This window comes from Rasamsonia emersonii (genome assembly GCF_000968595.1).
Source record: "Rasamsonia emersonii CBS 393.64 chromosome Unknown ctg1118621759991, whole genome shotgun sequence".
NCBI lineage: Eukaryota > Fungi > Ascomycota > Eurotiomycetes > Eurotiales > Trichocomaceae > Rasamsonia > Rasamsonia emersonii.
The window spans coordinates 180,748-206,624 of record NW_013563296.1 but is presented as its reverse complement, the minus strand read 5'-3'; the positions used below and the strand labels follow the sequence as shown (position 1 = coordinate 206,624).

The 25,877-nt window shown below is 50.6% G+C and overlaps 9 protein-coding genes across 9 annotated transcripts; 2 read left to right on the top strand and 7 right to left on the bottom strand.

Moving 5' to 3' along the window:
- Positions 1 to 470: 470 nt before the first annotated feature.
- Positions 471 to 2,579, bottom strand: T310_1530 (thiamine biosynthesis protein Thi-4; the record flags this gene model as incomplete). The annotated part of the gene is made up of 7 exons (XM_013475659.1): positions 471 to 634; positions 673 to 823; positions 942 to 1,178; positions 1,237 to 1,387; positions 1,470 to 2,145; positions 2,242 to 2,423; positions 2,527 to 2,579. The coding sequence occupies 7 exons, from the start codon at positions 2,577 to 2,579 to the stop codon at positions 471 to 473; spliced, it is 1,614 nt and encodes a 537-aa protein (XP_013331113.1).
- A 371-nt stretch (positions 2,580 to 2,950) lies between these two features.
- Positions 2,951 to 7,566, bottom strand: T310_1529 (DNA-directed DNA polymerase; the record flags this gene model as incomplete). The annotated part of the gene is made up of 5 exons (XM_013475658.1): positions 2,951 to 3,931; positions 3,985 to 4,725; positions 4,777 to 5,328; positions 5,377 to 7,005; positions 7,183 to 7,566. 5 exons carry the CDS (start codon positions 7,564 to 7,566, stop codon positions 2,951 to 2,953), a joined length of 4,287 nt encoding a protein of 1,428 aa, XP_013331112.1.
- Positions 7,567 to 8,129: 563 nt separating this feature from the next.
- On the bottom strand, positions 8,130 to 10,158 carry T310_1528 (uncharacterized protein; the record flags this gene model as incomplete). Its single annotated transcript, XM_013475657.1, has 7 exons — positions 8,130 to 8,170; positions 8,228 to 9,159; positions 9,219 to 9,366; positions 9,429 to 9,473; positions 9,598 to 9,722; positions 9,789 to 10,055; positions 10,112 to 10,158. The coding sequence occupies 7 exons, from the start codon at positions 10,156 to 10,158 to the stop codon at positions 8,130 to 8,132; spliced, it is 1,605 nt and encodes a 534-aa protein (XP_013331111.1).
- Positions 10,159 to 10,568: 410 nt separating this feature from the next.
- Positions 10,569 to 12,302, top strand: T310_1527 (DNA repair protein rad9; the record flags this gene model as incomplete). The annotated part of the gene is made up of 7 exons (XM_013475656.1): positions 10,569 to 10,682; positions 10,744 to 10,905; positions 10,976 to 11,120; positions 11,204 to 11,419; positions 11,477 to 12,051; positions 12,108 to 12,227; positions 12,276 to 12,302. 7 exons carry the CDS (start codon positions 10,569 to 10,571, stop codon positions 12,300 to 12,302), a joined length of 1,359 nt encoding a protein of 452 aa, XP_013331110.1.
- Positions 12,303 to 12,534: 232 nt separating this feature from the next.
- T310_1526 (Alpha-tubulin suppressor protein Aats1) lies at positions 12,535 to 13,697 on the bottom strand (the record flags this gene model as incomplete). Its single annotated transcript, XM_013475655.1, has 2 exons — positions 12,535 to 12,581; positions 12,611 to 13,697. The coding sequence occupies 2 exons, from the start codon at positions 13,695 to 13,697 to the stop codon at positions 12,535 to 12,537; spliced, it is 1,134 nt and encodes a 377-aa protein (XP_013331109.1).
- Positions 13,698 to 14,256: 559 nt separating this feature from the next.
- T310_1525 (MFS phosphate transporter) lies at positions 14,257 to 16,428 on the bottom strand (the record flags this gene model as incomplete). Its single annotated transcript, XM_013475654.1, has 5 exons — positions 14,257 to 15,047; positions 15,110 to 15,556; positions 15,625 to 15,854; positions 15,884 to 16,051; positions 16,112 to 16,428. 5 exons carry the CDS (start codon positions 16,426 to 16,428, stop codon positions 14,257 to 14,259), a joined length of 1,953 nt encoding a protein of 650 aa, XP_013331108.1.
- A 1,745-nt stretch (positions 16,429 to 18,173) lies between these two features.
- T310_1524 (uncharacterized protein) lies at positions 18,174 to 19,210 on the bottom strand (the record flags this gene model as incomplete). The annotated part of the gene is made up of 5 exons (XM_013475653.1): positions 18,174 to 18,234; positions 18,273 to 18,465; positions 18,686 to 18,764; positions 18,845 to 19,086; positions 19,129 to 19,210. The coding sequence occupies 5 exons, from the start codon at positions 19,208 to 19,210 to the stop codon at positions 18,174 to 18,176; spliced, it is 657 nt and encodes a 218-aa protein (XP_013331107.1).
- Positions 19,211 to 20,652: 1,442 nt separating this feature from the next.
- On the top strand, positions 20,653 to 21,904 carry T310_1523 (uncharacterized protein; the record flags this gene model as incomplete). The annotated part of the gene is made up of 5 exons (XM_013475652.1): positions 20,653 to 20,698; positions 20,791 to 20,962; positions 21,397 to 21,548; positions 21,623 to 21,705; positions 21,773 to 21,904. 5 exons carry the CDS (start codon positions 20,653 to 20,655, stop codon positions 21,902 to 21,904), a joined length of 585 nt encoding a protein of 194 aa, XP_013331106.1.
- Positions 21,905 to 23,020: 1,116 nt separating this feature from the next.
- Positions 23,021 to 25,288, bottom strand: T310_1522 (Protein kinase C; the record flags this gene model as incomplete). Its single annotated transcript, XM_013475651.1, has 6 exons — positions 23,021 to 23,218; positions 23,272 to 23,636; positions 23,687 to 24,102; positions 24,162 to 24,927; positions 25,019 to 25,162; positions 25,267 to 25,288. 6 exons carry the CDS (start codon positions 25,286 to 25,288, stop codon positions 23,021 to 23,023), a joined length of 1,911 nt encoding a protein of 636 aa, XP_013331105.1.
- Between the last annotated feature and the right edge of the window lie 589 nt (positions 25,289 to 25,877).

Here is a 25,877-nt window from a genome sequence, read left to right as displayed (position 1 = left end):
TCCACCAGCGGAATACGAAAGATGAGGATGGCGGGGGAAAAGAAGAAAGAAATAGAGAGGGGCGACGGGGGCAGGAAGGAAGGGGCGCAGAGAAGCGAAACTGTGAAGAAAAACAGAGTGAAGGCAGGCAGGAGCGCGGCGGCAACGACTACTTAAGCAAGTTCGTTCGCTGTAGAAAAATTTTTCCAAAGCGGTTTAGCGTGGGAGAAAACTTAACTGCGGCGCTTAGCGTGGCCACCGGCTTACCGCCGATAACAGTTGCCGGCACTGGCCTGTTTTAATGTCCATTCACCAGGAACATTTATATTGCTATCATTGCTAGTGAATTAACAGGATCCTAGCATTTTGATTTCTTTTTACAGATAGAGCTATACAATTCTATTGGCTATGTACGTTTTTTCAGTGGTATCTTCCGGGTGATTGAGAAGTTTTTATAACTCGAACCTGGAGTCCATGGGTCTGACACGTCCTTATTTGCCACTCAGGCCCATGTCCCAGAACCCGATCTCCAGTTCGGTTGCGCGGATGAATATCCGGACGAGATCTTCCAGGCGGCTGGGCGAGACTCTTCTCATGTGTTCTTCCAAGAGCGCTAAAACCGAGTCAGCGAGCTCATGAACTGGAGTCGCTCGAGCTGGGCAGGGGTTTGTATGTACTGTATACTGTACATACCTGTTCCAATCCTGACTGCTTCGGTGTAGTCCTCTGCGACGTAGTTCTCCACCCATTTCCAGAACTTGTTGCCATCCCTCACACTGTCTTTGTCATCGTAGAGTCTCCTTGCGATAGCGCCATATCCAATCAGACAAGGAGCGAGGGCCACCTGTAAGGCAAGCCAGTCTTCGGATTGGCCGATGTCTAATATATATCTGCTGTACGCAGTGCAAGCTGGATAGAGATGAGTCAATGCACTTTCCGGACAAGGGTCCCGAAATATATACCTTGTTTCTCAGGAGTCCTTTCCATTTCCTCCTTCGACAAGCCGAATGATTTGCAGTAATTGATGTGCAGAGCCATCTCTCTGTTAATGTGTAGGACAATATTGGCAGACTATCAATGCGACATGTCAGCACCAGTCCAAAGTAGTTGTCGAGAAGGGGCCTGATTCTTACGGCAGCTATAGAGTCCATGGTTCGAGCCTTGTATGCAGCTAGGGCGTTGCTCCGTGCAAAATGAACCTGAACTGTGGTCAGCCATGCGGTTTAATGTGAGTCTAGGTCAAAATCGGTGGCATACGAGATAAAGATAGTCCTGGACGAGATAATCTTTGAATCTTTCTACAGGCAGCGTCCCGTTTCCTATACCAGTCACGAATTCATGCTCGGTGAAGGCCTTCCATACCGACTTGACGTCAGGACGGTCGAGAACATATTCCAAAAATCGCCCACTAGACCAGGTTAGCAAAACCACAGAATACTACTCAATTTACATGTGAAGCAAAACAAAGAGGCGGGGAATGGAGCCCTTACGGAGCGAAAGGAAGCGAGTACATGGAATGGAAGTGATTAATCGGACCGCTTCCTTGTCCCATATTGACGCTTGTCTTGATTCCGGCTTCAACAAACCTGACTGCGGCACGTACCGCTCGTTCGAGATCTTTCCCCGATGCCAGATTGGCTGCGATAGCCGATGCAAGCGAGCATCCGGTGCCGTGGGTGTTCTTGGATGTCAAGAAATCCGTCTCAAAAAGCGTCACTTTCTCCCCGTCATAGAGCACATCAATGACAATCTGCGCCTCTTCGGCGCTCCGAGCCGTTTTGCGGTCTCTCGTCAACGGTAAATGGCCGCCTTTGAGTAGGACACTCTCAGGACCCAGATCATGGACCTGCTTTGCAAGTGAAATCATATCTTCGACATTTTGGGGGTCCTTGAATTCAACACCTGCATTCTCAAGCAGTAGCTTTGCCTCGGGAATATTGGGTGTCAGCACAGTGGTCAGAGGGAGCAGCCTTGTCCGGAGACCCTCGACAGCATCTTGCGGCAGCAGTCGCGATCCGCTAGTAGACACCATGACCTTATTTTGGAGAGCTGTTAGGAAAACGACAAATACATCCAGTAAATGAAAAGATAGGGAAGATACCGGATCCAATACAACAGTTGAGACTCCATGGTCAGCAAATGCATCCGCAATAACGTCTACTGTCTCTGCGGACGACAGCATGCCTTGGAGAATCAAAAGAAGCGCCCATGTTAGCCAATCCCTGAAAAGTCTTCTCTATATGATTTAAAGGCTCAACTTACCAAGCTTAACCACATCCGCCCCAATATCTTCCAGGGCAGCTTTGATCTGTTTCCTCACGAAGGCCGGCGGGACCACATGAATGTCCTGCACACCCAAGGTGTTTTGGGCAGTCAAGCCCGTCGTCGCCGTGAGCGCATAACAGCCATGTGCAGCAAGCACCCGCTGGTCTGCCTCGAGACCACTGTTCTCGGATGTAATTTGTTAGTATCTGCAAATCTGTCTTGGATCATGCAGGAAGGAGGGGTTGGTTCTCTTTGGAAGGGGAGGGATCCTGTAATACGCACGCGCCACCCGAGCTGTCGGACCCCGCTATCACCAGAACTCTTTTTGGAGTCATTATTTTGATCTAGCTAGCCGATATTTTGGAATGGCTTGCATTTCAATGAAACGGCGGCCCACGTGGCAATAGAGAATGCAGTTTCTTATGGGAGCGTTTTTGCGGGGATTCTACCTAAAAAGCCGCTGGCGCTGCGGGTCCAAAGCACCAAAATTAATCAGACCTCCAAAACCCCATCGCACGTCATGATGTACATAGTACAGAGCTCCACAACATGGAAAACTTCAGAAAGTACTCATTAGCTACCCAGAACCGACGAATTAGAGAACATGCCATGTACCATAAGCGGGATGTCGCATGAAACGAATCGGAATATACAAAATTCGTCCTATGCCTGACCCAGGAAAGACCACCATCACCATCCTACCAAATTATGCCATCATGAAACTAAACAAAATGTCCATATCAACCCACTGCCTTCCACACTTCTTCAAGTAACCGTCAACGACCTCCTTCACGGTTCCGAATCTCGTCCGGTTATGCTCAGCAAGAGCTATGATGCTGTCCTTCTCCACGCTGGTCTCCTTCTCGGCAGCAGCCTTTGCCTTGTCCACGTCCCAGAGACTGGCGAAATAGAGAAGCTGGTTGTACATCTGCTTTTCCGTGTACTCGTAAGCCATTCGGCCCAGGCAGCCTTCTGCGTGACCGCGAGGACCCAGACAGCGGTGCCCATAGACGCTCATCTGCCGTGTCCGGTTTCTGCAGGCAGCGTCATCGCACACAAGCCAACCTTCGTAGTATCTAGCTATTTGGGCACGAATCTGACTCTCCACCTGCGCGACGATGGAGACGACTGAGAAGGGCTTAGCACAGCTTGGGTTCGGACATACTAAGCCATGCGGCGTGCACATCTTGGCGGACGTGACTAGACCCTCGAAGATGCAGGACTCATGGCAGAATCGACATCGTAGAGTCAGACGGGCTGCATTCTCGAAACGCACCGAATCGGGGATCTGCGATTCCAAGGGGCAAATATCGGCATTTTGTTGATTATTCGCATGAGAATTGTTAATCTGATATTTGCGGACGTCCAGACCTAGACATTCGGCTAGACGAACGGCATCGGTACCAGGAATAGGTGCACAGAGTCGTTCAATCGGTGGGAAGATTTGCTTCAAAAGGTAATACTCCACATCCGGCTTCAATCCAGAGTCGGGCTTCATCACATCTTGAAGGGTGTAAGACCGCTTCGCCGGGGGAAGAGAAGCTGTCTCCGAGTCACCGGTGGTGACGATGTACGAAATAACATCATTTGGTCGTACCGTTTTCCCACGAGCAATTTCTCGGAGAGCGACCTGCGCGGGAGGCATCGTCTCTTTATTGGGATATTCTTCCGGTCGTTTAGAAAGTTTCTAGTGCAATGTGAGCTCGAGTATCACGAATCCGAGCCTGATGAATTGCTTACCGTGTATATGACATATTTCTGCACTGGAATGGCATATTCCTTCATCTTCGTCGTCAAATCACGCAAGTAGTCGTGGACCTTGTTGAGGACAAGCTCCTGATCTTCGCCAGAAAGAATTTCAGTCAAAAGCTTAGATGAGACTTCCTTGGACAAGGCACAGTATTCACGTCTCTTCATGTCCAATCCCTTGACTTCCAGCTTGTCGACGTATTTGCCATCCACTTCGGTAATGTTGATGGCTGCGTACTTCTTTTTGGCGTGAAGAAGAAGACGACGGAAGATGTTGTCGATGTCAATCTCTAGCAACCTATACCGTTCATTGACGGATTTTTTGAACTCTTCGCCCACTTTGAGCGCATCGCTGATATTGTCCATGTTGGTGTTTATCATGACCGAGTCCGTGTCACCATATATGACTTTCAGCTGCTTCGACTCCGCAAGTTCTTTGGTGCTTCTAAGAATCTCACGGCCTTTGAAAGTCGTGAGCATTGCGAGGGGGCGTGCATAGAAGCGAGATTGAGTGTATCCCAGGCAGCCGTACATAGAGTTGGCAGTCAGTTTCAAGGCCAACTGCTTCGTGTCCCACAGAGCAAGCTCCTCTGGAGTTGCACGCTTGTTCTTCATCAACTTCTTCACTTCTCGCCGGCGACTGACCAGCGTCGCAATGAGGCGAGGTAAGATGCCCTGTTCTTGGTCAGGTGACGGGAGTTCGGGCACTTTCTCTTCATTTTCGTTCTCGGCCTGTCTGGTCGTTAGTGAAAATCGCAAGATCCAGTGAAACTATCGACGTACCGTTTCGCTTCGATCTACTGTGGTGAAGCAGATGTTGAACTCCTGGATGATGCTGGGATACAAACTGTTGAAGTCCATGACCAGAACATATCGGTCATAGAGACCTGTTTCGGGCTCAAAGACAAGACCACCCTTGTACTTGTCTTTCTTTTTCTTGTCAACAGAGTCCTCGTCACCATCCAGTATCTTTTCCTCGGCCCTTTGCTGCTTCGTTTGCTTGTCCGGGCAAATATACTTATTGCGGTAGAACTCATGAAGTAAAATGTACTCATTCCGTTCGGCACGAGTTCCAGTGAGGGTTCTCGCCCAGGAATTGCCAGCGAGGTTGGTGAGAACCTTCGTCAGAGAAAGCATCTGAAGGCGCAGGACCAACGCGGCAATGAAATACGTATCTGCTTCGCAATGACTGACATAGTTCATGAGCCCTTCCTTTGTCGTTGCCCAGGTTTTCAGTGCAGTGTCATTGTCTATGTCACGGCGCTGATGATCATCACCTAGGTAGAGCTCGCACATTTCTGTCAAACTCCAGGATTGACACTTCAACATCAGAGACTAAAACTGGTCAGCACAAGCGTTCAATCAAGCTATTTGAAGACTCACCTTTCCCATGTCGTTCGCAAGATCACACATCAATCGACCAGCGATGAGATGTCTGTCTGCGAAAAAACCTCCACCTCTATTGAAGTTCTTTGGCCACTCGTTACGCTTTAAGCGGCCAATACGATGCCAGCCGGGTGTCTTCTTTTCCCTCATCCTGTTCAACAGGATGCCGAGATCCACTTCCTGGAGTTGATGACCCATAAGAATATCGGGATCCATTCTCTCGAAGAGAGCCAGAAATTTACTCAGGAGGAACTGCTCATTCTTCTCCAACATGTAGGTGCCCCGCCGTTTTCGAGTCTCAGCCTCAAAGCCTAGGGGATATGCGGAGCCCAAAGGCCGCATCACAGTAAAAGTCTTGCACGGGAGTTTCTCGGGTGGTGTTGTGTCGGTGAGAGAAACGTTCTCGTAGACCCGTGCACTCGCTACAAGGATTTCCTGCTTATTCTCCTTGACGTTGAGCTCAGTCCTGAAGGCGAGACTCATGAGGGTCAATGGCGGTGCTTCCATGTCTGAGTCGGGAAGAGGGGTGATGAGCGCTGGCTTTGAGACCTGGCATTCGAACTTGCACCACGACGCATTACTGACCGCAGTAAAATCAGCTTCTTCAATCTTGAGCCAGCAAGGACCCATGATGCGCCTCCAGAGAACGAATTGCTCGAAAAGTGCCGTATTAGTGCCGAAGACGTGAGAGAAGGTCTCGCCCTTCAAGTCCATAGGCAACGCTGGTTTATCGTATGGATATAGGAGTTTAAGGTACTCAGCCTCCTTGGGAATGTCACGCAACTCGAAAGCATACTTTCTAGTGCATGGCTTGATCTTGTGCATGCCGACCTTGAGTTTCGACATGATTTCGTCAACCTCACGGTAGACATCCTCCATGTCTACCTCTTCATCCGTGTCTCTGCCATGCTTATGCCTATATTCTCGAGGAAGGAAATATAGCTTTCGCAGGATATTGTCGATTTTGACAAATGCGCTAGCATACGATCCGTCCTGCTTGTTCTTGACTTTCCCAAACAGACACAAGCTGCCGTTAACCTCGGTATAGTCAATCCAGAACATTCGCACGCTACCATCCTCTTCGACCACATCCTGCGCTCGCAGCTTGCCGAACGTGCGGCTTTCTGTGGCAGGGCTGCTGAGGACGTTGAGTTTGCTTGTGACATCGTTCCATGACGCATCGACCGCATCCGATGTAGCTCTTGGGGGAGATGAGCTTGTAGGGGACGGGTAAGGCTCCTTCTTAATTTTGGGAGGGGGTCGACTTCCCGTCATGTTAACGCTGGCAGCTTTACTGTCATGGTGGCCGGTGGCTTGAGCGATATCCATCATGTCATCATCATCATCCTGGTCGTCATTCTCCCCCGCTTCCACCTTGGCAGCAACAGAGGCCTTTCTCTCGACTGCTTTGCTGACAGGGGACGATACAATGGGATCGCTCGTGGGGATATTCTCATCACCAACACCAGGAAGCATGCCATCATCATCATCTCCAAGGTCAAGATCAGGTTCTTGGCTGACCGATGCTGCTGATGTGTCGTCAACCTTGTCGACCTTGTCAACCTTGCTTCTCCACCTGTCTTCGGGTGCGCGAGTTTTCGGATAACGGCGGCGATAGTATTCGAACTTTACGTCGTGTTTCGGACTTAACCACATTCTTTGTTGGTACACGGGCGGGGAACAATGTTGGCGTCGACTTCGCCCAAGAGATCAGCCATGAAGGCCTCATCTTCAGCTGTTTTGACGGGCTAAACTTGAAGTTAGTCATTTGTAAGGGGCCAGGGCAGTCAGAGTACTGTGTACCTTCGGCTTGGGAGCCGGTGCGGCAGCAGCGCTACTGAAATAACGCGAGATGCCATTGTTGATCTTCTCTTTTCTCTGCTTCTCTTCTTCACGTTTTCTCTTCGCAGCCTTCCCTCTTGCGGGCAGCTCCTCGCTGTCACTGCCGCTGTCAATCATAGGGTCATCATTCCAGACTTCACGACCGTCATCGACGTATCCCTCGCCATTGTCGTCAACGACGAAGTCGTCCTCGTCCAGACGCTGTCGAACGACCTTTTTGTAGCCTTCTTCGTCGACTTCATCGTAAATCGAGTCCTGTTCTTCTACCTCATATGTTGAGAGGCGCTTCTTGCCGGCTGCGCGGAGCGCCCGCAGCTCCTCAAGCTTCGCTCGCGCAGCTGCCATTGAGGAGAGATATATGGGAGATTAAGAATTCATATGCTAATTTGTGGAAGATAGAAAGAAAATAAGCCTTTGTTTGGCTGAGAGGGGTTGCAATGGATTGTAGCTGTAGGAAAGAAGGGCGGCTCCGGGTAATCAAACGCGAAGGAATGCGGACGCGCTGCAGGCGGTCTGACGCGACTCCACGCGTTACTCCCGCTAAGGCCGTAAATTATTGGCCCAACTTGGTAATAATTACCCGCGGCAGCCTCCAGCTGTTACGCGTTGTCCAACACCCGAAGTCTTACAATTGCTTGTAGTGCACAATATTCCAGGTAATGCAACAGGCTCATGCGAAGATATCCGAATACATTACTATCCATAATAATGAACTGATTTGTACTTAACAACCAGGTATCCGATATATCCTTTGCAAGCCGGAAAAGTCTTTTTGCAGTTGCTACAATTTCGATCTCATAATTATTACCATTAAACCAATTCCTTTCTGAAACCATTACACCCATAGGCGATCGAACAGAACGACTCGTATTTGCACCTGGGTTTGATGGTGATGGATTTTTCTATTACTATGAGATATCAGAGCCCAGTTCTGAGTCGGTGAACTCCTCTGCGACAAGTTAGTATCCAGACTGATTAATGAAGACGAATTGAATAAGCTTCATACCGCGCGCCAGCCCAAAATCGAAACTGCCGTCCAAGTTCTGCGCGAGCGTATCTCGGATGACGGTCTGGGCCTCTTCTGTGATGCTGGTATCCGACATCGCGTTCAAGATCGACAAGTAAAACCCCCGATTGCCGGGACCCAGCTGTGAAATGAAATCAAGAATCCCCTGAGCTGTGAAATCGCTCAGAGCATGGATGACTAAATACCGTAGTCGAGGAAGACATAGGAAGGAGTCCCAGACTTGGTCGTTGAAATCGTATCCGCTTATCCAAAGCCGTTCGAGATGGGGCAGATACGGCGTTAGGGACATGATATGGTCGGGCGTGAAGTACTCTGAGATTTCCTTTAGTTCCAGCTCGAGAAGTTCGCTCAGCTGTCCTAGCGCCTGTACGAGCACCTCTTGGTCCTGAGGCCATTCGCTTCCCTCCCCTTGGAGGGATAGAACTTGCAAGGAGGATTGAGAAGCAAGAGCTTCATGAAAAGCCCGAGCACTCTGCATTGAGTAGCCTACAACATGGAGGGCGTTAAGGCGGACTCTGTCATCGATAAGGACCTTGGAAAGCAGGACAGGGTCATCAAGAAATCTTCGGAGCTCTAGTCGTCGAAGGTTCTTACAACTGCATATCCACTCTGCAACGTCGGATACGGTTTTGTAGAATTCTTCGTTCCTAAGCTCCGGAAGAGAGTCTGTCAATGACAGAACTTTCAGAGCCGGAGGTGCCGTTAAAGATGGCAGTTCTGCGATAGCCTTGAGCGGGAGACTCGTTAATTTCAGTTCGACGAGCGACTTGAGATGCGAACCCAAGGCTGCGATGGAGCGCGGTCCCAAATGCGAATAACTGATCACTTCGAAATACTCCAAGGAATTCGGGCGCAGCCCTTTAAGAAACTGTTCCGATTCTGACTCTGCAGTTTCTGAAGGACTGTCCGACCTGTTGACAGGATAAGGTCAACGGAAGGACACTGCACCATCTAACAGTGAAAAACATACCATCGGAACAGCGCAACCTTTTTGAAATCCGGGCAATGAACACGAATCTCGTCTTCAGCGTGATGGCTCAAAGAATTACCGGACCACAGGGACAGTGCCTGAAGTTCAGGCAAGTTACGGATCCATTCAGTGAGAGCTGACGGAGGAACTGGGAAGACATTCAGCACGCATTCAGGTACCCGAGTCGAGGACGCAAAAAAGATGCCTTACTTTCTCCGGATAACTCTCTTATCGATTTCGCCTTTTGTGTAATTGCTAAATTGCAGTTAGAAAACTGTACTTCGCAGTTATAGTGACAGAGAGACGCTGTGCTCATATTCCAGTTTCGGAATGGTAGAACAAAAGAAAGAAAAAAATAAAAAAAATAATAATAACTGACCTGATCCGACTTTTTGAACAATCCAAATCGCGTCAGGAGAAGTTCTCGATGATCGTAATCTCTTGCTCCCCTTCGTTTCATAGTCACGGAAGATATAATCACCAATTTCACCGGAAAAGAATTCCCTAGCGCTGATTAGGCAAAACCAAAAAGTGCAAGACGAAATCCCATTTGGTAGAATAGGCACTCACTCTCTTATCTGTCCTTTAAAACTGGGATCGCTAACAAGATGTTTCAGATCTTCGAGATCCAGATAGCGAATATAGCTGTAGTAAGGGAGATAGGTCCTCTCAAACGTAGACAGGATGATCGATCGCCACATGAGGGCCCATTTACGGATGATGGAGTTTTGCTCGTCCTTGCCACCAGCCGTCACCGTGGTGGTACCAGTGGTCCTTTTCGTTCTTAACTGCTCCTCTTCCGTTCCACCACCCGTTACGGGTGAGGTATCATATAGCCTATTTTCCATAGATTCAGCGTGAATTCAGTTTCAATGGATCTTAGAGCTTCTTACTGATACAGCACAGACAGGGCTGGCTTCGCCAGCCACCGAGAAGACATTGCGCATTGAAAGATGGTATTGTAATCCCTCTCAGCTTTCAAGAAGTCCAGGATGACATAGAGGACATCCCCGGGCAGAGACAACGCCATCTTGAACCGCAGCCTCCCAACTCGAATTAAGATGAATTAGACGGAACTAAAATCAATAGAGAAGCAATTGATTACCGTGCTTATCCTGGACTCTGCTGCGCATATCGAAATGACCTTGTATGGAGTTGGTCGCGGGACGCGTTTTATTGGTGATGACATAAGCGGGTTGTATGTGCATACATGAAGCCGTCCTGCCTGAACGGACAACACGAGAACTGCTTCTCCCAACGCGTCAATCAAATGAATTGACCAGAACAAATTTCATAGCAGAAAAGGGGGTTTCAAATAGAACCTGTTGGCCTGCACGGCCGAGACCAGCCATGGCTACTTTATCCTTTTCTCTCGATCCCGGTGCGTTGCTGCGCTTGCACGATGCACTGTTCTGTCTCTCGAAATTTAGTGAGAGCGTCTCTATCGAGGCTGAATACGACCTAGTAAGTCTATCATATAGAAAGTCATACAATTATTATTGTCCTGTTTGTTGACATTCAAAAGCTACGACTGAGTGCTCTGAACACGGCCAAAACCGCCTATGCTGCGTTTGTATTTGATGCGGATAAGTTCTTTTCTCGGTTCTCCTTCAATATCAGGAGGAATGCAAATCGCGCAGCGAGAAACCAGTCTGCAGATCGGTTCTCCTGTCAAATTTACATCAAGGTATGTATATTCTCCTCCCATCACCTTTTTTTTGTAGACTAGTGTTCCTCCTGTCTGACTGCGAATCCAGGCTCTGCTCTCAGTTTTCAAAGGCCGAACGGCTGAGTCACGGGGTAAGGATAAGGATACGGCAATTGAACGCTGTGACGTTGAGCTCCATGATACCCCCGATCAAGCAGAGTGTAGACTGGTTATCAAGATGATATGCGGGCAAGGTATGACCTTCCCCTTTCTCCCCTTACATACCTAAGTACACCGTTCCAAACTTACAGGATAATTCATCCTTTTTTTTTGGCAGGTGTCGTAAAATCATACAAACTCACTTATGAACCTGTCACCGTGCAACACGCAGTGTTTGACAGGGCAAGATCTCGGAATCAGTGGACGATTGAATCCAAATTCCTGCGGGAGATCATCGAGCATTTCAGCTCTTCCGCGGAGCAATTAGATATCTATCCTGATGGTGGAAAGGCTATCTTCACCAGCTTCACCACAAAGGTGACCGACGGCAAAGGTGATCTCAGTCTCTTTCTATCTATTTTCTAACTCTTGGCTAACCTATCTTGTCTAGAAATTCTGAAGCAACCAGTTCACACATCAGTTGCTATAGATACCAATGATTTCGAGGAATTCATGGTCGAGGACGGCCTTCATGTCGCAGTCAGTGTCAAAGATTTCAAGGCCGCCGTTATTCATGCGGATACCGTCAAGACGAGTATAACTGCGAGATATACCCGTCCCTGCCGTCCTTTGCAGTTGGCCTACGAAACCGAAGGGATCTCGATGGAATTCACTCTGATGACGAGAGGAGAGGTAGACGATGACGACACCCAACATTCGTCCCGAGCAGCGTCGCAGCTATCTGCAAGACCAGCAGCACAAGCACAACCGGTCTCGGTGAATTCCTCCAAGAATAATACCTCCGCAAGGGATCAGATGCCGCCACCTCCAAATCGGTCGGCCCAGCCTTCTGCTCAGGCTGCAGCTCGAAAACCAGAAGCGCCGCCCAGCGCCGTGCCACGGCCTTCTGCGTACGTGGATTTCGATAATTTATTCGTCCCAGAAGATGATGACAGACAGTGGGATGAGCATAACTATGAGGAAGATGCAGAGGATACGCTCGGTTGGGATGCTAATGCCGACACGGTTCGTCTGCCATTTTCCTCTTGAATGACCAACTTTCCACTGATTACGGCTTTTAGGGCGGATTTGATGCACAGGGTAACCATGAAAACGAGCCTGTGCCGGCCCATGGAGGTCAGCAGGAGAAAGCGACAGTTGAAGATGAGCCTGCAATTCCTCCAACACAACGCATATCACAGGTATGTGTGACGTCGTTGTGCCTAGGGTACATGCGCTGACTTGGATAGATTCGTGACCTTGGCCTCTTTGATTGAGAAAATGTCTCAACAAATCACGAATTCTCGCCAGATCTCGAGTGCATCACCTCGTCAAATTCGGTTAGGGCTGTGCAAGAGAGGCCGGCGTGACTTGTGATCTCTAAGCATGCAAAGAGAACGCGGGGACTTCCAGCACATCGCTAACAGAACAGAGGGTGCGCCTCAGCGAGAGGATGTAATGATCCAACTTGTAGCACATCCAGCACCGACTCCCACGATCCTGGCATCCTCAGCAACCGCAAGTGGAATCTGGTTCCACCTCCCATTGACATTGCCCTGTGAATCCGTTTCGGGGCCGCAATTACCATGTTCTCCCCATCCAAAAGCCGCCACCGTCTGATCTGGAAGCAGAGCGACAACATGTTCACTACCAGCCGCTATCTGAGCGGCCTTGGGGAAATCCGGTGGAGGGAGCTGGCCACGGTCATTCCGGCCCCAGGCTTTGATAGATAGATCCGACTCATGTACATAGATCCCGTGCCAACTGGCAGATACAGAGCCTCCCTTGACGGACTGAGGAGCACCAGACAAGATATTCCATCTGTCTGATCCGAGGATCACAAAGTCACCACGTTCTCTGTCCCCGGTGATGATAGTAAATTCCCGCCCGCAGGCAGCACCCGTAGCCGGGAACGAGATTTCTTCATCCCCGATCTTCTCCGGTGACCAAAGAGTTTTCTTGTGTGACGCTGACCGTCCCAATTGTCCCTTCCTTGCCGCTCCCCAGCCGTAGACGTCCCCATTAGACAGAACGACGACCGTATGGCCCATCCCGCTCTCAATGGCAGCAATCCGCGTCCCGCGGGGCGGAAAATCTGACATTTTTGCTGGCCCGCCGGACGTCTCCGTCTGATTCGGGCCAAGCCCCAACTCTCCTTTCGTGCCTGCTCCCAGCACGAAGATCTCATCTTCAGCATCTTCGTTGCTGTCATCATGGGCAGGAACCAGAAAAGTAGCTTCCCACGTCGCTGACACGGCGCGGAAGCGGTCGATGACCCTTCCTTCGAGGTGCAGGACCACCCGAGTGAAACTTAGCAACGACGACGACGACGACGACTCTCCTGAGTCGGATCGAGAAGCCTGGTTTTCCTCATCCTCGTCATCCTTCTTCGATCCAGAGCCAGAGCCGAATTGGCTGCATCGCCCGTTCTCATTAGACCCCGCGGCATACACGGCCCCGCTGTCGAAGAGGATCACGGTGTGATTCCCGCCCGCGACGATGCGGACGACTTGGCCCAGACCCTGGCCTTGGTCTTGGCCTTGGCCTTGATCCTGGCCATTGTCGTCGCTCCTTTCTCTGGAAAACAAACACCGTGTCGGCACAGAGACATCGTCGAGGTGTCCGATGCCAAGCTGTCCGGAACCGTTGGAGCCAAAAGCAAAGAGGGGCATGTCGTCACGACTCCACTTGGAACAATTGTTTTGTTTAGGTGTTTGCCAATCCCTTTCCGTTCTTTATTGTTCTTTTTAGGCACCTAAGGTAGCTCAGGTGGCTTTGTTAGAAGGATCGATCGATGATGGATAATTAGATCGATGGATTGACGATTTATTGGTGGGCGGCTGGAAGACGCCGGCCCCACTTACCAACTGCGTGACATTGAGCTTCAAGATGCACCTTTAGATCTAGATCAAAGTATGTACAGTCCTTTTCTGGCGAGATTCTGTCATCACAATCAAGAGGAAAATTGAGGAATGGGACAGAAACTATCTACAATCGTCATTGTTGGAAAGAGGGTATCTAAACCAGCAAAGGCATGCGTTACATGCAGATGCTGTGAATATTAGATTATGTCACACACTCTCTCGGTCTAATACCAGCAATGTCTTACATCCCCTAAACCGAGAAACCGAAGTAAAAAAGACACAGAGAAAAGAATAGGTGAGATCAGTTTTGCAGTGGTAATACCTGTTGACACGGAGTGTTTTCAACGAGACAAGGGGTGCGGCCCGCTTATTTCTCGTTGGGAACAGCCTCAGTGGTGTCACTGTCAGCAGTAGCAGCCGGAGGGAGAGCGGAGAAGTTCTGGGCACCGTTCTTCTCCATGCCACGGAACATGGGGCTGGTACGCTCAAAGTACTGGTGCACGTGGCCCTCGAAGAGGGTCTCCTCAGTGTCGTCCGCGAGGTTGTCTTCCTCGTTGGAGAGCTTCTTGCTCATGGCAGCCTCCCACTCGGCGCGATACTCCTCGATCTTCTGCTTGTAGTCAAGCTCGGGGTCGTAGTTCTTGCCGAGACCGCGGAAACGCTCCCACAGGGAAAGGTGCTTGGGGTGCACAGCCGGGCCGTGGTAGTCCTGCTCCCGACCCTGGCGGATGTAGTACCAACGGCGCTCCTGCTCCTTGAGATCCAGGCCAGTGGTGTCGGGGAGGAAGAGGAAGGTCAGAAGCATTCCACCCAGACCGAACCACGGAACGATGTAGAAACGTTCCTGGACGGGGATGTAGGCGTACAGGATGGCGGCCATCAGCGCACCAAGTTTACCGGCGGCGGCAGAGATACCATGGGCCGTGGCACGGATCGGAGCCGGGAAGACCTCGGCAGCGACAAGGAAGGTGACCGAGTTCGGGCCGAACTGGTTGAAGAAAGAGCTGAGGAAGTACATGGCCTGGAAGGACTGGATGTGCTCAAGCGACGTGTAGTGCTTGTAGTGGAAGGCCGGGATAATAAACAGGATGAAGTCCATCAGGAAACCGATCTGCTGCATCCACTTGCGGCCATACAGCTTGTTGTCGATCAAGAAAGCTAGATGCCACGAGTCAGGCACGAGGACTCAGCGATCAAAAAAGAGGACGAGTTCCACTTACAGGCCAGATAATAACCAACGAGCGAAACACCGACGTTCAGCAAGTTGTACAACCAGTTGGGCATGATGGACGTCGAGTGGGGCAGAAGGACGGAAATGAACTGGCTCTGGAACAGCTTGTTCCCGTAGAAGAAGACGTCGTTGGCAAACCAGGCACCCGCGGTGGCCAGGACACGGAAACCAAAGTACTTGAAGGTCAGTTTCAGGGATTCGTAGTCATAACCGGTAACACGGTTCTTCCTCTTGGCAGCATTGAGCTGTCTGCTAGCGGCCTTCATGTGGTAGGCACGGTAGTAGACCAGCCACAGGGTTCCGACGGCAGGAATGGCGAAGGAGACACGGTAGGTCCATTGAGCAGCAACCGTCGAGTAAGGGGGTTCCCGGAACCGTGGTGGAAGCAGAGCAGCAGGATAATCAGCAGGGCCTGGTTGATGAACTGACCCCAACCCTGCATCAAGAAAGCGCTGGTGACCTTGCGGCCACGGTGCAGACGGTCCTCCTTGGTGGAGACCTTACCGGAGCCGACGGCGTTCTCCATACCGCCGGTGGCAGTCATGGGATATTCACCACCGACACCGATACCGTAGAAGAACAGCGACCAGGCATAGCAGATCACCCAGCCGTTCTGGGTCACACCCCAAGCCGCCGTAAGCATGACCAGACCGATAAACATGATGACGGCATCCTGAATCAGACCCCAGCGACGGCCGATCCTAGTTTCCCCATGGTTAGCAGCGAGACTTCGCCTGGCAGAGAAAGAGAAAAAGCTGCGTACCAGTCACCCAGGAAACCGACGATGATCTGGCCGACAATGATACCCGCAATTTCCAGATAATTTATGGCATTGATCCAGTCGGCACTGCAAATGGTGTTTTTCTTCCAGCAGGCGGGGAAAGCGGCCTGCAGCAGAGGGGTGACGTTGCCAATGGAGAACAGGACATAGCTAGACGGCTGTCAGTCCCTGCTGTGATCACATTTTGCGGGGAAAGCGGGTGTCACTAACCCTTCCAGACCCAGACCGGCGCCAGGAAGGACCATGTTCTTGAAGTAGTACGAAACGGGCGAGAGGGGATCGGCCTTGATCATGGACCAGATGTTCCCCAGCTCGCGACGGGCCTCCTTTGCATCGTACGACGTAACAAATCGGATCCGTTTCCACAAGGGCAGATCAGCCCAGTAGACACCATCGGGCGTGTAGCTGTCATCGGGACGGATGAGCTTGTCGAAGGCGTCCTTCTCGTGCACGTTCATGTCCTCGAACGGCGGGTGGGTGCCCGTCATATCGGGCCCATGCGGGGGATTAGGACCAGCGTCGGCCATGATCGACCACGGAGATCTATCAAACGCCTTGGCAGAAGGTTGGTCTTCCTCTCGAGAGAAGTTGCGCTCGCGATCAGACACCTAGGACAAGGATGCCCAGAAGACGTGGCGTGCGTGGTCGCCTTGGTTGCTGGTCACCAAACGGCACGCTTGGGGAGCCAAGAGAGGTCGAGAGACCGAGAAGAAGTGCGCACGAGGAAGCCAAGTCTTGACCAAGAGATCTGGGCTTGAGATTTATATTATATACGGGGTAGAGACGACACGATGGCGCTCGAGCAAAGTCTTCGTCGACGACTGGCCGGCGGGAGGGGACCGGCAGTGACGGCGACGTCGATGCACGTTGCTGCATCCGGAGCGCTGATATGTCGCTTCGGGCGCTGGGAGAGGGGCGCGCAGCTCCACCGGGTGGCCGCGAGCAAGAGGAAGCGTCGCATGGGCCAACGAGAACCATGGCTGCGCTTCGATCGCCGAGCAGCAAAATTTTGCTGCATTGGGGCGCCTGCCCTCGATCTGGTGCACGCTGGCGCTGGCAGCGGGCGGTCCGGCGAGAGGAGAGCCCTAGGCTGCAGCGGAAAGCGGAAAGGCGCGGGGGAGGCCCCGCGCGCCAATCAGGCGGCGGCATGCACACACGTGTGCCAGAGTGCCGTCCTCATTGCTTGCTCCGCCGCGGGCTCGGAGCTGCAACGGCCGCGGCACCCGCGCTATCACAGTCGCAGCTTCCATTTCCTCCCACGTTCCCTCTGCCTGACAAGGGAGGCACGAGGCCAACCACCGCGCTCGCTCCCTCGGAGATGTTTGCCTGCTGCTGCTGTCAGCCCGCCAAGGCCAATCCGACCCCCGATGTGGCCGGTGGAGACCCGCCTGCACGTCGATTCAACGCGTGATCCTTGCGTCCAGCGCAGCTTCCCTGGAGCTTCTAGGCTCCTTCCCAAGATGCGGCAGCAAGGGCCGACGTCAACACTCCAGGGGAAGTCGAAGATTCCCTACGCCGATCAAGTGTTTCAGGACTAAGTCTCCGCCCGGTTGTTGCGAGGAGCAATCTGCTAGGACCTGACTAATAATGGCTCTTCATCGCATTTCACAGAGAATCTCCAAACGCTCTACGGAGTACATTTCCACGAGCTGATGTCCGACCAGCGACCCGAAGGGATGGGGAGGTAGTAGTGACTTGTTCGGTTGACGGTTTCATTCGAGCTGAAAACTTTGCAAGGGACTTGCAAGCTTTGACAGTGTGATTACTATCATTGAAACGTCCCATGGGCACGAGTCGATCTTGGCTGGGAGGTCAAAACGCCAGCTCTTGGCCAGTCAGCGGGCATTTCCATGCCACGCTTCCGGAAATTTGCCGTCCATGATGTTTTTTCTTTGCCTTCTAAAGAACACAGCGTCCACCAGAGAGGCATGCAGAGCAACCAAGGCTGACTTGAGATTTGTTTCTCGTCAGCCTGCACCTCTACGAGGAAAGGAAAATTTAAAAAAGGAGAAGCTTGTGCAGGATCTGGCTGCCAGCCTGTCAGCGCCTAGCGATCCAGCGATTCCGTGACGATCGATTGGCGTCTGACTTCGGAGCTAACCGGCCAGACCCTGAAAGAATTTTAGAGCTGAGCAGGCTAGGTATATGTTCCGAGTACTTAGATGGCTGTTCCTGCACTACCAATCACCTAGGTACGGAGTACTCATTTCCCATGGGGCTGAATTTGTCCTACCACCCGCCAGCTGGATCAACCATGTGTCTGCCAGTGCGCTCAGCCGGTCTGGTTGGATCTTTGCAGCCCCATCTCTGACATTAGGTACCCGCCTGGCTTGCTATATTCGGCAGTTACTTTGTACTCCTGTCAACACACCACCGTGAACTGCTCTCGGACGAATCCGAGGGCATCGGGCCCGCCGAAGTGAAATCTCGGTTCCTCCCACGTGCAGGAGTTTGTACGACGGCAGCATGCGAGTCATGCAGATGTGGAGTAGGAATCGGCATTGGGATCCCGGTTCTCCTTGGACTAGTTATTAAAATTATTATTGATTTATTATTAATACTGGCTAGATGTGAGTTTTTTTGTACTTATCCATGAAACCCCAACGGTCTGGTCCGACCATTAGTTCTCGCGAAGTTTCCCAGTCCACGACTCCGACATTGCTGGTGACGAAAACGAAGGGTCCCAGTGGCTGAGATGGGTGACGTGTGATTTCTCACACGTGCAAAACTCTCACGTGCTTTGTCTGCCAGAGAATCCTCCACTCGTGTGCATGTGGAGCTTACAATTGAAGGGCAAGTTCATCAAATCCGATCTCCGATCATCTGAACGGCTCCATTCTCCATCAATTCGCTCATTTGGTCGCTAGAGCCGAATGTCCTTTGGAGCTAGCTATCATTCTAGACCTTCGACAACATCTTCGAGGCGATTGTTTGACAACTCACCGAAGCCCCGACGCGCTTCTCCGAGAGAACCTTGTTTCTATCGAGAACTCGAGTCGATTGGTGATATACTGGTGGCATTCGAGGAATCTCGGAAAGGTTAAAAAATACAGAGGGAAGCATGCTGCACGTCATATAGATGCAGATATGGATCTCATGGCACTGCGATGGTACAGATGCTCGTGATAGAGAGGGCATTTTGTCTTGGTGGCCGTAATCACCGTCTGTCTGGCGCATTTTCGCACCTTTTAGCACCAAGAGATATTTTGAAGCTCAGGGCTACACACCTTTACTAACATGCCGACCAGAGGCTTTTCCCAGTGGCAAGAAAATCCTCTCTCTATGAGATGCCAGAAGCTCCTGCGACATGTTGATACTGTCGTTCAGCTTCGCGTCACCTGTCTGGCCCTGTTTGGAATTCTTCCATTGGCGCCATGTCTCGTACTTAATAACTGAAATGGGTTGAATCACAATCCAAAAAAAAAAGTTTAAGATGGATGAACTAACCATCCAGGGAGATCAAGGCAAATGACTGTCCTGCTCCTTACGGCTTTGGTTTATCTGCCATTTTCATCAAAGCCATGCTATAGACCGTGTATACTTTGATGGTATCTGGACTGCAGTCGGTCTTCTTTTCGCAAGTTTCCAGCCCACCGCCGGGGGAAGATTATTATTATTAACTCGTAAATAATTTACCACGAGAAAATACACGTGTGCAAATGTCATCAAAAGTAGCACGATACAACCCAAAATCTACTCTCATTGCCTGGCTATCCCCTGTCTGCACATATAATGGAGTTTGCTCTTATATCCCCGTCATTTTAGCTGTCAGGTTAGACTTCCCACCGGATTCGTTTGGCATGGTAAAGCAGAACACCAACGAAACTCCTCTGTCTAGATGCTGATTCACCTGATTTCCCAATTTGGAAAGTGCGAAACTATTCAGCTCGTATCATTTACCTACATTCTACCCCTTTCTCCCTCCTCTCCCTCCTCAGCTTCGTCATCGTGGGCTCTCATGCTCATCTTTATTAACACCTATATTACAGGTTATTTATTTATTGCGCTAAACTGTCCTGGATCAAAAAAAGGCATAAAGGAGGGTCTGAGAGAATATCATTACATAATCAGTGATCTCTCTCGAAAATATAAAATATAAAAGCAAGAATGTAGGAGAGATGCCGATCTAGTGGCATAACTCTATACAGCTATAGACATATGTGTCTTGTATAAGCATCACAACTTCCTCGTCGGGACAATTTATGAACTCCCGGCATTATGTAATCATGAAGTTAGCTCCTCGGCAGAGCGTCATTAGAGTTCTCACCATACCGAAACAGGCGGTGAAGAACTGCAGTGACGGCTAAAATGACGGGAGGAGGGGCATCCGAGCAAATTGAATTTGGACGTGAGATGCAATAATAACCAGGGTGAACAGCATAGTTTTCAAATATGAAATATAGCAATCATTGATTGAATTTCGCATTTTCCTCGCCGGTTTATAGGAAATTTGGAATTTTTTAGTCTCGGATATATATTTTCAGTATTTTTTTTCTTCCCCAATGACCATCGGACTTAAGCCGTCTCGGTTCGGCATGTCGGCTTCTAGCTTGATATATCCGAAACCGTTTTGCCGTATGAGATCATCTCTCAGACATTGTCACTGCCCAGCACAATTGAACAATCCACAGCGCTTGCGACTGAAAAGGGGTTGAATTGGATTGCAATTGAATAGATAACCACCGCCTCATTACCGAAATTATTGCACTCGCACTAATAATACCAAGAATCGAACGACATCATACACCATCATGGCCTTTCCATACAAGAAAGTCCTCGTGGTGGGCGCTACATCCGGTTCGTTTCGGCCGCTTTCCCTTTCCCTTCCCCGCAGTTTCGCATAGCAAGCAAGACGAAATTCAGTTCCTGACCATGTGGTCACCAACCAGGCATCGGCCTTGCCATCGCTGAGCGACTCGTCCAGCAGGGCATCTTCGTGATCGGCGTTGGTCGCAGGAAGGAAAACCTCGATGCATTCGTTCAGAGCCAGGGGTCTGACAAGGCCGCTGCGGTGCAGTTCGATATCACCAAGCTGGATGCCATTCCTGGTTTTGTGCAGGAGTAAGCAAGCAGTCGACACACGAGGGGGAAAAAAGATGGGAACTTGATCAGGCTGGCTGACATCGACAAAAAATAAAGTATTATCAAGTCGCATCCTGACCTAGACTGCGTGTTTCTCAACTCGGGCATTCAGCGTCGGAGTGTCTTCAGCGAACCTGAGGCTATTAATATGGACGTGATTGTGGAAGAAATGACGGTGGGATAGATGATCACAGAAGAACTTCTCCAACTCAACGCCGCTGACATAACATATCACTGTCCAGACGAATTACCTCTCCTACCTTGCCTTGACGAAGGAGTTCATACCCTTCTTCACGGTGAAGAAGGCGCCGACGTCATTCATCTTGTGAGTGAGATACATTTGCCGAAAAAAAAACCACGAAGAAAAAAAAGCCATTACTGACCAACTTACCCATTTCTTCTGTGTCCTACAGCACGACATCCGGTCTGGCACTCGTGCCCATTCTCCGATGCTCGAATTACTGCGCTTCCAAAGCTGCCCTCCACCATTGGATACTGTGTCTTCGAGAACAGCTCAAGGGAAGCAACATCAAAGTGATTGAGATCCTGCCACCGGCAGTTCAAAGTGAGTTGAAGAGAGAGTATTGTTTTTCTTCTGTTCAAGCGCATGTAACTGACAGACTTGATTTCATCATCAAGCCGAACTCCACGACGCAAAGCACCAGCCCGATATCGTCGATGGAAGGAATTTCGGTATGCCATTGGATGAGTTTACCAATGAGGTATGCCTTCACCCTGCATCCTGCACCCTGTTCTGGATTTCCTCTGACAATATCTTTTTCTTTCCAGACAATGGAAAAGCTCCTCCTGGGCGAGGAGCAGATCCCCATCGGAATGGCCAAGAACGCCTTTGAGAGCTTCGAGAAGCAGCGCCAGGAGATATTTACGAAGCTAGTGGAGACGATGAAACAAAAAAGATGAAGATAGGAATGGAATAGATGGATACAATACGTGTTCAGGGCAGAAACGAGAGGTGGATATATATAGGTAGATGGATACGGCTGTACATACATGCATGCATCTATACGTATATACGGACTAGAAGATACTATATGAGAATTATAGCTATTTATGCACTATTGATCAATTAAACAATTATCACGACTTTCTCTTCTAATATCCATCTATATACTTTTTTTTATCCCACCGGTGTAATGGAGACAGACACTGACAAACGGGCGTGGAGAGAGAGATCGTCAGTACGTATGTACTTCAGACTGCGTCGATCGTCTTACAGATCTGATTGATTCTTGAATGTTTGTTTACCTCTTTACAAGTGGACTCTTCAACTGTCAGACAGTAGACTTTTATATGCACAATTCTCAAATTCAGGTCCTATATTCACTCCTAGTTCAAAGAAAGAGCAGCAGGAAAAAACAAAGGCAAGAAAAGAAAAGCAAATAAACGGCACGCTAAGAACAGACTCACACAAAGAGAAAAAAAAAGGCAATTGATCAACTTTCCACACCCATCTGCAAATATGCTTCCATCTTCAGGTCGGGCTGAAAATCTATCTGCCAGCAGATCAGAGATAGACAACGAGGCAAGGCAGAGCGGCAAACAAGAAAAGAAAAGACAAAAGAATATGATCGGGGTATGGAGGAAGGATAGAGCAGAGCCGCGATATTGCACTTCTCTCGTGTGTATTCTCTCCAGCCTGTAAATAGAGTAGACAGACCGCAAATGGGGGAAGTTGCAGGGAATACCACATCTTGCTCAGCAAAAAAGAAAGAATTGACGGAACAACGGCGTAAACCAGTCATTCAAGAGGACCTGCCGGTGTTTGAGAAAGGAATTGGGATGCCTGAAGAGATCAACGGAGAAATTGGAGACGCTTGTCATCACAACTCGAGAAATCTAGGAAGAAAATGCCGCAGACTCCGTCGCGCCACGAGCAAGTCACGGATAACGAAAATGGATAACGAGATCAACGGCGGAAAAGACACACAAAAGAGACTCGTGAGAAACCTCTGCAACGACGGTCCAGAGCGCCTCTCGATCTCTTCCACTCCTCCGACTAACTGGCATGCAACTTCTTCACTCAGGAATGCTGCCAAACGAAGGGTCCTTGACACTGCCACCTGCGTCCCCGAGTCCTGCGACCGGGCGGTTGTAAGACCAACCTGCGAACTGCTGCTGCATCGTCTGCGACAGCGTGGGCCCTTCGACATACGAATCCTGAGGCGCCTCGGAAGTAAATTCACGATCGAAGTTGGCCGTGTCACGGGCGTCAACCTGCGCGGATTTAGTTTGACGTGCAGATGGGAAATCAACCGCTGAATACTTACCACATTCGGCTTGAAGCTTGGCTCATATTTCCTTTGAAGCAGTTTGCGCCAATCGATGTTGGAGAAGAAATGGTGAGCCTTGATTTCGGCCGCACCATTGGCACCCAGGCGGCGCTGAGGATCACGATCCAGCAAGCGCGTCAGCAGATCGCGAGCGGCGGCCGGAACAATGTCCTGGCTTGGGAAGGTCAAGGGCTCCTGCAGAATTTTGCGGTACATCTCATTGGTGTTCTCGTCATAGAATGGCGGTAGACCAGTCAGCATCTCGTAGAGCAGAACGCCGAGAGTCCACCAATCGACCGTCTTGGTATAGCCATTGCCGAGGAGAAGCTCGGGGGCAAGATATTCAGGAGTACCGCAGAAGGCTGTTTCCGTTAGCAGCGTCCATAGCATAAAAAAAGAAGAAAGTACTTACTGTTCGTTCGGTCCTCGTCCTTCATGTCCAGCTTGCAAAGACCAAAGTCGCACAGAGCAATGTGACCGGTGTAGTCAAGGAGGATGTTCTCCGGTTTCAAATCGCGGTAGATAACCTTAAACCCGTGAAGACATTCCAGTGCGCAGAGCAGCTCCGCGGTGTAGAAACGGGCACGGTTGATATCGAAGCGCTGTTCTCTCTGCAGGTGATGGAACAACTCGCCGCCGTTTACAAATGCCAGGACAAGATACAGCTTCTCCGGAGATTGGAAAGAGAACTTCAAGGGAACGATGAATGGGTTGTTAATCTGGGCAAGCACCGATCGCTCGGCGAGTGTGTGGGCGACCTCGGAGCGAGAGATAATGTGCGCCTTACGAATCGTCTTCATGGCGTAGATCCGGCCTGTATCCTTCTTCCTGTTGGTCCACAGTGTGAGAATGATGAATTCACCCAGAAATAATTAAGAATTTCATACATGACCTGCATGACCTTGCCGAAACTACCCTTGCCCACCACCTTCAGGAGCTCGAAATCCTCCAGCTTCATGCTGCGGCCTTTGTTCTCCACGAACGAGACCCCGATGCGGATCGAACCCGTGCCGAATTGCAGATCATACCATTCTGCGCCCAACTGACCCACGGTCCGTTCTTGCTCCGCGTGAGCTGCTGCCGCCTTTTGGTTGTCTTTCTTGCTCAATTTCGGGTCCTCAACGTATGGCTGGGGCTCTTCGAAGCGCGGGTGGACCTTGGTAGCTCCCAGGAAGATATCTTCGCTGCGACCGACTCCCGGTCGTGCAGCCGGGTTGCGAAGATAGATCTGCACGTTCAATTCGGTTTGGCGGGAGACATCGAACTTGAAGGAGGTGTTGTCACCAGCCCACAACGGGTTTTCCGGGGTGCCCGACACCGCGTCGACAAAGACCTGGTTCTTATCAAAGTCGAGGAGAGCATAAGGGAGATATCGCGTGGAGTAACGGCCATGGATGGTGGGGGCGGCATTGATGCCTCCGCTGGTCGACTGGGGCCTGGTGGACTGTGTGTAGGTGCTGGAGGAGGTCTGCGTGGAAGACGAGGAGTTCGGTCGAACCGGAGTGTACGAGTTATTCTGATTTTGGAAATGATTGTTGAAGATTTGTTGGTATTGAGGGGGAAGGGAGAAGCCTTTGCCTTCATGTAGCGTGACGATGAGGATACCAGGCTTCACGGGAGCCACGGGAGGTGAGACCAAGGCCTCCGAATCCGCTGCAGATATCATTGATTCTGTTAGTTTCCACTCTCCCAGTGTCCATTATGTTGTGACTGAGAGGAAAGACAAGGTAAAAAAAGAGCGTACCGATTCCATTTGAATTTTGGGAATTGATGGTGGGACGTTGAGAGGTCGCCGGGGTTTCCTCTGCTCCTTCACCTTTGATTGTCGACGTCGACGACGAACGGCCAAAAGACTGAGCCAGAGGAGCCAGGTGAGTCTCCTTCAGTTCTAGAAGTGAGAGTTAGATAAAAGGATCTCCAACACGCAGCCAGTCAGGTGGTTCCAGGGGGTGGTAAGGAAACATCGCCCATTCAGGGAAACCAGAAACATACTCTTTGTGAGCTTCCACGACATGGTGAAAAAAGGGCCTCACGGCTCTGACGCTGCTTAGGACAAAAGACGAGCAAGAAGAAATCCCCCAGGATCGTGCGCGCCTCAGGACCCGGATTGGGGAGAGGAACGGGCGTGGTGACGAGGCGACAAGAGGTCACTTCGACAGGGCACAGCAACCGTGTAGACCGACGGGAGCCACTCAGCTACGGCCGGTCCCAACAACTGCAGTGCACGAGAAGCGACCGACACGATCAGCCTGGTCAACCAAACGAGAGCAGGCAGCTTTAGGAACGACGACAGCAACAGCAGCAACAAAACGGTCTCAACTCCAGGAGCACGGAAATACTGCTGACAGACAGGACAACTCGGCCGCAGGGGGTGCAGTGGGACGACCCGAATTGTGGTGAACTGGAGACAGCACTAAGGAGCGCGGTGCACTGACTAGTAGCCTCCAGCGGTACCAACTTAGCAAGGATACATACGGCTTACTGAACGATACGCGTTATAACTGATGCGGGCCGCACACAGGGAGAGGGGAACCCCCGTGGGCCTGTGACACGGAGTGGCTTGAGGCTGCCGGTGCCCAAGGGCGGGGTGTCGCTGTGCACTG